This window comes from Delphinapterus leucas, chromosome 5 (assembly GCF_059928025.1).
Source record: "Delphinapterus leucas isolate spDelLeu-1000000601 "Yukka" chromosome 5, BTC_Dleu_Yukka2, whole genome shotgun sequence".
In the NCBI taxonomy this organism is placed as follows: domain Eukaryota; kingdom Metazoa; phylum Chordata; class Mammalia; order Artiodactyla; family Monodontidae; genus Delphinapterus; species Delphinapterus leucas.
Window position 1 is genome coordinate 130,068,793 of NC_143133.1, and position 8,912 is coordinate 130,077,704.

Here is an 8,912-nt window from a genome sequence, read left to right on the forward strand (position 1 = left end):
GTGTTCAAAGGATCTACCCTTGAGACGTTCCTTGGGAGTGTCTCCTTAATTTTCACCTTGAAGTTACGGACGGAGGTCAACGAAGATATTACAGTGGAAGGTCAGGGTCATAGTGTTCCTTCATGGCTTCTGACATCGGCCCTAGATTCTGAACGTCTCCTCTCCCCTGCCCCAGAAATACTTTTTAAGGTGAAGTCTTTATAAGAACTGGCAGGAAATTTATCCCACTTGACTCAGGTGACACCTGCAGAGACTCTCATTGGACTAGAAATGGAAAGTGATCAAAAAATAGGGACAGGTTAAATACCTAAGGCATTTCATAAAATAAAATACGACACAGCTTTGAAAAAAGAACGTCAATCTGTGTGTAACGAACCAATATTCAAGGTATAGTTTTAGGTTAAAAAGAGTAAGTTAAGCACACTGTGTGTAGTAGACTTCCATGTGTTTTTAAAAGGGGGATATACGTGCTTATATGTGCATAGAATATTTCTGGAAATTTCCACAAGATATTAGTAATGGGAATTGCCTCTAAGGAAGAGAAATAGAAGACTGGGAATCTGGGATGATAGAGATTTAATATTTTTGCCTACCTTTTCATAGTGTTTGAAATTTTTATTTTGTGTATATATAATATTACTTTTTCAATTAAAAAATTAACTTATTTTAGGGAATTCCCTGGCAGTCTAGTGGTTAGGACTCAGTGCTTTCACTGCCAGGGTCATGGAACTAAGATCCCACACGCTGCACAGCATGGACAAAAAAAAAAACAAAAAACTAATTAAAAAAATATGTTGGAGGAAGTAAGTACTCGCAAACTCACTAAGATGAAGGGAGTTTTCCTTGGGAACAGTCCTAGAAATAGATGTTTATTATAGCACCAAAATTCATTATCTCTTTCATTTACATATATTATATAATTTACAAAGAGTTTCATATCCATTGCCTGACTTAGAGCTCATAACAACCTTTTGAAATAGGTAGGACAGTTACTAGAAGCCACAATTTACAAATTGGAAAAAGACAAAAGGGCTAAAGGAGTTACAAATCTAGAGCATAGTTTAAGGAAAGAAGTTTGGAGTCATGTACATCATTATGATATAGTAGAAACTTGAAATTTTACAGTATTAGGAGTTACCAAGTAGTTTATAAATGGCAGTATTTTGAAAGCCTTCAGCAATATTACTTGCAATATTGATCTCTTAACTAAGAAATGCATAAAGGAGGAAGGAAAAAAAAAAGCTACTGAAACTCTTTGTGTAAATATGCCCTATAATAGAGCATAAAATTTTCAACCAGTCGGCTAATGACTGGCTGAAAATTAACATTAAAAAGTTGCATTCAACACTTCGCCGTATAGAATTTTACCTTTGAATTAGAACAAATCTAAAATAATTACCTAAGTGGAAGAGAGATATTACAAATCATCACTTACTAAATCTTGAATAATACCCTAAAGGCTTATGCTTATGGTCATTATATCTCCCAGAGTCCCAGATAAGCCAAATTTACACCTCCAGTCCCCAGGTAATTATTCATAGCAGCCCTTTCATTCTCAAGGGTATCCTAGTTTGAGGATAAATGATATATCCACCTTATTAAATACCACGCTCTAGTTTCATACACCTTTAAGATCCTCATGTTCTAGGGTTAGGGCTTCATCTCAAAACTAAGAAGTACCCTCATTCATGCAAAATCTGAAGAACCCATGTTCAGATTTTAGCAGCATGTATGACTCAGATAAAAGAGAGTAGTTTCCAAAGCAGCTGTGGGCTTTACTAAAGAGATTAAAATAAGAAGGAAGTCTCAGAGTCTGATTTGGAATTTTGGGTTTGTAGGGGTTTAAAGGCAAATGTGAACCAAGTTTGGCTTGGTGAGACTGAGGTGGAAGACAAATAACTGATTCCACTTAGCAGACGTCTGAACAGAGAGTTCAAAAAGTGCATCCCCTCCAAGAGCACTTCGTTCATGAGTTTATTTATTAATAGCTGGAGCATGTTCTAAGCACTGCCTCAGTTTTGTCAGTAGTTTTGGGGACGTTATGCTCCATTTCCAGCACTTTGTAGGAATGTGATACTATACATGAGGTTTTGTTTAAACCAGCCTCTGAATTCTTTCCCGCTTAGCGCTCTTTAGAATTTCCATAATTTGTAATTACTCTATTCACTAATTACAAAGATTATTCCCATGGTCCAGGTAGGTTAAATCGTTGCTGTGATTTTTTTTTTTCATGTTGCAAGTGTATTTCTTCCTTAGGACAAGCAGATGAATTGTAGCCAAGCTGGAGATCATGGTAACAGCATCTTTTACTCAGAGGTAAGCAGACCATCTATCCAGAATATATAATTACTGAAAGATTAAGGCATTAAGATGTGTTTACTTGCTACATTCTCTAAAGCACTTGGCATTTAAATTGAAGTTATTTAGTATGTGATTACTTGAGGTTTCTGTGTAAAATACTAAAGAATATTTTAATCATTCTTCTATGTTTACATTTACACTTCTAACAAAATCTTTTCTGAATATATTTAACACGCGGGTACACAGATTCTCTCTCTGAGGGTGTTCAGACCTGCTTCTGAATCTGACAATTTGACTATTTTCTTGTTGTTTCTGTTGTTGTTTACATATGTCTTCTCTCTTATTTCTCCCCTTTGTTTACTTTCTTAGCAATCTTTATTTCCTATCAGTTACTCACCAGATTGTTCACAAAAGGAATCTGGTGGAGTTTTCTTTCGTTCTCATCGCCCCTGGTTGAGTGATCGCTGTCACTACCTTCACTGTCACTATCACTGTCGCTACCACCTCCATTGCTGTCGCCGCTACCAGACTCGCTCTTGCTGTCACTCCCGCTGTCACCGCTGTCGCTGCTGTCACCGCTGTCGCTGCTGGCTGCTATTGCTGCTGTCGCTGCTGTCTGAGTTGTCTTTGGTGCTGCCTGATTTTCCATTCTTATCACTGCCAATGTCACCATTGCCATCGCCACCACTATCGTTAGCATCTGATGTGTTAGCACTATCGCCTTCTTCTCCTCCTTTTGAGTCACTGGCATTGCCATTATCGCTTGATTCGTCAGAGTTATAAGAAGCATCTCCTCGGCTACTGTGGTTGTTGTCGCCTTCAGAATTGGTACCATCACTGCCATTAGACTCATGACTGCTGTTGGGATCATCTCCTTGCACGGATTCATCACCAAACTCATAACTGTCATAGCCATCGCTGTGACTGTCACTACGTGTTTTGCTGGGTCCAAACTTATCTTGAGGTTCTAATTTCCGGCCAGGTCCCTGCATGACGTCAACCTCTTCCTGTGCCTTGACATTTCCTTTGCCCACAATCATTCCATGTTGGCCTTTACTCTCTTTATCTTCATTCATTTTCCCAGCTTCTTTGGTAATATTGTTTCTGTTGCCACTGCTGGGACATTCCATTTCTATTCCCTATGGAAAGATGGAGAAAAGAATGATTAATTAGTGAATGTTATTCCGCAAAATTGCGATGGTTTGAGGAAGACTGACTGGGGAAAGTGGCCATAGAACAGGAGTTCAGCTTCCAGTACTTCAGAAACATCTGCCTGTGAAAACGTGCTTTATTCAGTACTTGAAAGTACTCTGGTGTTTAGACTATAGACCATCCCATTCGTGTTTTTACCCAATAAGAGCTTTCATAAACAGTTACGTGCTGCGTTAATTATTTAGCATAAGACTTTTGAAGAATTATAACCAAATTTTCAGAGATTTCTGCTTTTTAAAATTGTTCTATAGCAAAGTCTAGTATGGACTCTAGCTTTCCCATCAAATATTCAAGTAATTTAGATGCGAAAATACATGACTATTTGTCATGATTTATTTTCATGCTACCATCATGGAAGGAAGGGGAGAATTTAAACTGCCCTTGAAAGAAACCAGCTTCACAAACTAACCTTAACTTGGTTCTTCCCAATAGCAGGTGGCTCTAATTTTTCAGTGATTCCATTTTCCACAGCTTTGCTTTCTCTGTGATTGTGTTTTTGAGTGTCCTCTATTTTTTGGCTACCGTTGTCTCCTGAAATACCGTCAAAATCATCCTCACTCTTGGAGGTGTTGTGTCCGTCAATGGCGTGGGTGTCTTCTTTGTCCGCAGGGTCATCAGCTTCACCACTAATTGAACTTTGACCTAAGCTATTGTCATCGTCACCTTCTGTTTCATGAGGTTGACCCTCTTGGCCCTTGCTGTTATCAGGACCTTTTTCTCCATTCCCTGTCTCTTCACCTTCATCATCACCAGAGCCCTTGTCTTCATTTTCATCTGCTCCATTCCCACTAAGTCTTCCATCAGAATTGTCCAAGGCAACATCTTCTCTATTGCTATCTCCACTTTCCCCTGGTGTTACCCCTGTCTCCTTATTCCCGTTGCTCTCGCCTTCTCTCTGAGGTGTTTCTTCACTTGTATCACCCCCATTTCTACAGAAATTCCCACTTATTTCATCCTCGTGACCTGTACCATTATTGCTTCCAGCTACTTGATGTCCATCTTCTTGGACAACAGTGGCATCTTCACTCTGACTTGCATTTCCAGCACCCCCATTTTGGGAATTGTTCTCAGTAATCCCACTAATATTGCTCCCATTTGCTGTTCCAGCACTGTCGATGATGCTTACTTGTCCCCTGATGCCATTTGCTGTGGTGCTGTCTTCTTGATGGAGCCCATCATGACCATATGTTTCTGGTTTTCCTGTGCCCCCATTCAGATCCTCAGTATTCCCCTCTTCATTTGCTAACATGGAACTTGTAGAAGAACTTTTCTCTCCCACTTCTGCCCCCTCAGAACCATTTCTCTCTCCTTTGTAACCGTCTTTGGTGTACTGTTGCCTTCCTCTTTCATTTTCATGCAGGAGGACACCACTTTCTTTGGTGGTATCATTGGCATTTAACTCATCCTGGAAAAGAGAAACAATGCAAAATAAATTGTGGATACCAACTTAAAGTAAAGCAAACTGAAAAGATGAGCATCAATTTTTTGGAAGTTAGTGGAATCTAAAAACAACTTAGAAACACATTTTACATCCTATACCTGTATTGGCACTTTCAATTTTGCTAGAAGATTTAAATTCACAGATTTGTCAACAGCATGTCTCTCCAATGGCTTGATTTGAGGAACCTACCAAAGTGAAAATACTGGAAATTGAAAACATTCTTGTTTTGTGCACATGTGTGCCCACACATGCACACACACACACACACACACACACACACACACATTTTTCTCCAAATGAAGAAAAAAAGATATAACACAATGGTCAAAGTATGATCTAACTGGGTAGAAAAGAGAAGTGGCTTGTTATAGGGCTTATGTAGAATTTAAACTTGGCAGTATTCCCAATTTTATTGAAGTATTAACCAGATCACTTAACTGTAGAAAGGGAATAGTCTTTTATAAAAATGAAGAGAGAGACCTTTGATATTTCTATATGATGCTTCTTGCAATAGCACCGGACCCACATTAAGTATAATCCTGGCCAAAACCCCTAAGAAAATAGTAGGTGTGACCAGAGCCAGGGAGGAAGCAAAGGCAAGTACTTTGCTACTTCTGTGCCCTTCAGGAGCACAATGAAAACAGTTGAGAAAATTCTCAACTACAGAAACACCAAAGTATTTGGTATTATGAAAACATATCAAAATGTTAACCATAGCAGCTGGCTAATAAAATTACAAATGGTTTAATTTTCCTAATTTTTCTTTGTTGGTATTCATCTGTATATTCCAAATTTAACTTTCTGAGTGAAACATCAGTTTTCCCTTCATTGAAAAAACACGTGATTTTTTTCCTACTTTTCTTTCTTGAAATCTTCCTAAACAATACAGGCTTTGTTGATATTAGAATGAAACTCATAGGGTGTTAGCAAAGATGGACAGTCTCCATGACTTCTAAGCATTAAATGTAAATGAATCTGAGTGAATTTTAAAAGAAATAATCCTTCCAACAAGACAGGAGTTTCAATTAGAAGAACGGGAGCATGAATTGGAGTGCCTATTTGGTTTTGTTGAGACCCCAAATATATCTTGTAAAGTCTTTCATGTAAATCTAAAAGTTTAGATTCAGCTGATCGACAAGGTCTCAAGAAAAAAAAAAGTATATATATATATATATATACTTTTATATATTTATATATTTATATATATGTTAGCTTAAAAAAGATAACAAAGTAAGAAGGGTTTTTTGAGGGAGGCATACTTACTGGAATGGCCCATGCTACTGTCCAAATGCAAAAATATATAATTATCTTCATTTCCTTTAGAAATATTAATCAGTGGCTGTTTTTGAAGAAAAAAGAACAGCACAAAATTACTTATAGAGCAAAATATGATAACCATATAACGTATTATTTTGGTCTGTAAGCATCTGCGTTTTTCCTGGGCAAGGAGTATGGATCCAACATCAGAAGAAGCTGTCAAGACTCAGCGTTCCTGGGCTTCCCTGGTGGCGCAGTGGTTGAGAGTCCGCCTGCCGATGCAGGGGACACGGGTTCGTGCCCCGGTCCGGGAAGATCCCACATGCCGTGGAGCGGCTGGGCCCGTGAGCCATGGCCGCTGAGCCTGGGCGTCCGGAGCCTGTGCTCCGCAACGGGAGAGGCCACAGCAGTGAGAGGCCCGCGTACAGAGAAAAAAAAAAAAAACGACTCAGTGTTCCAGAACACACCTGGAGTCACAGTGACGTACAATGGCGTCATCCAGCTCAGTACTGATGGCGCTACCTAGACTTTTTCTGCCTTTGCTAATGAAGGGGTACAGCCAGGCAGTTACAAAAACCATAACTATAACTTTCTCCTTCTGTTGTTCCTGATGGCAATAATGTGTCTTCTGAATAGTTTTAATCAAGGATTAACTAATTCTGCTAAGATTGTGCTTAAAAGATTGTGTTTATCATCCCCACCCCCAAAGCCACACTACTGGGCTGGCTAGACTGTACAGAAAAGAAGTTACTAGCATGAAGATGAAAGAACATGGAGTTTGGATTCAGAGACCTGGGTTCCAATTCTATCTTTGCTACCTGATGTGCGAGCTTGAAGAATTTAAGTAGCTTTCTTAAGCATTTGATTCCTCGGTCTGGGATAATAAGAATACCTGCACTTCAGGATTATCCCAATTATCTTAGCAGAAGAATTTTCTCTGAGAAACATTCTCTGACTCCATGTCAAAGGGCGTTTGCTGTCTCTCTCCCCTTTACACCCAGGAGCTTCTGCACACCTTGCTAGTAGCGCTGCACAGTTTTCACTGTTTTAACGTAGCCTGGTGGCTACTTATATGTTCCCCCACTCTACTGAGAGCTCCTGAGGTCCAGGAGAGTGTCTTGGTGATCACTGTATTCCAAACCATAGCACAGAAAAAGCTCTTTTGTGAATGTTGATGATGAATATATACTTATTACTCTAAGCAACGTGTAGCACTGTTCCGGGTATTTAACAGTCTCAATAAATGATAGCGATTATTATGTGGGACTTCTAAAAACATGATCCTTCATTCCTGTTAGAATCCACATTCAGAAACGATCTAATGTACATTTTTGATACTTTGGGATAGACATTGAGTTCATGAGAATCAAAATTTTAAACCGCTATTTACTGCAAATTGGATTTCTTGATATAATGATGCTATTACTATAGAAAGGAAGGAGGAATTTTACTTCTATTGCATGCACTCCTACTGGATTTATAGATTATAATATTGTATGTCATAAGATAGCCTTGATTGAATTTAATGTTGATAGTGGAAGCATAATAAAACCGCAGTGAATATCGACTGTCCTAGAAGTATTGGCATTTTCACAGGAGAGAGGACCCAGTTCCAGAGCTATTGAGAGGGGAAAAAAATGTGCTTACTCTTATAGCTGTTCAACAGAAAGCCAAGAATAGCTAGACCTCTTTCAAAAATGCTATAGGTTAAAAACGAGGCTGATGTGACCTCAGGACACTATAATGCAGAGCTCTGGGGCATAGATGTGGAAGGGCAGCTGTTTAGTAAGCAGAGGTTATACTGTACTTTGCAGTCCCAAACCTAATTATTACAGAGACTCTGCAGAAGACCAGCCTACACTGTGATTTGGAGGAAACACGGTATCCTGGAAAGGAACTTATAGTGAAGGACAGAGTTATGTGCATCCCATTTCTGAACTGCAATCCAGCAGTCTGACCACTTTAGCTCTCTTTCAGATCTACTCCAGAACAGTTGCACAATGCACGACGCTACTTGCCACTGTGTCCACAGGTAGGGAAATGGCTTGAAAGGCTACTATAGAAATGGCCTCCGTTTTGTCAGTCTGAAAGCAGAGGCTTCAGAATTGTGTGAACCCCCTTCAGATTATTTTATGTATTATCACAAACAAAATGAGATTTTACTTAATTTGAACAAGTTAATAAAACCTTGAAAAGCAAAGCTTAAATAAAGCCCTGTTTCAAAGCCCAAGGTAGTTATTTATATCTGGTTATCTAATTTGTTATCAAAACTTATAAAAGCACCCAGATAATTACAAGGTTTCTACCTCTGTTTACCATTTTTTTAGTAACATGTCTTTTATTTTCCAAACCTATCATTATATCATGAAACAGAAAAAGTGTGTGAAAGAAGTCAGACTCTCCAGATATCCTAAGCAGAAGTATTTTAATCTAGTTTTAAAACCCTAATGTCAATTGGTAAAATAATAATAATAACAATTTATTATTATTATTATTTTAGGCCAAAGGTTGATTTTTCAGGGACCAAAAAATTAAATGTAAACTGAGATTCATTCAACAAACATTTGAAGGCCTAATGTGGGCCAGATACTGAACCCTGGGAACAGATATGAGTCCTACCCTCATAGAGTTTATTACTGACTAGATTAGCCAAACTTTGAAATAAATGTAACATAATGTGTTAAATCAAATTCCTAAATCC

General features: G+C 38.6%; 1 protein-coding gene across 1 annotated transcript; it reads right to left on the reverse strand.

Annotated features, from left to right (window-relative positions):
• Positions 1-2,186: 2,186 nt before the first annotated feature.
• On the reverse strand, positions 2,187-6,604 carry DSPP (dentin sialophosphoprotein). Its single transcript, XM_030761123.2, is given in 5 exon segments — positions 2,187-2,891; positions 2,893-3,440; positions 3,923-4,918; positions 5,053-5,139; positions 6,218-6,604. Coding segments are annotated over 5 exon segments (1,887 nt in total). The 5' UTR covers positions 6,269-6,604; the 3' UTR covers positions 2,187-2,686.
• Positions 6,605-8,912: the final 2,308 nt, after the last annotated feature.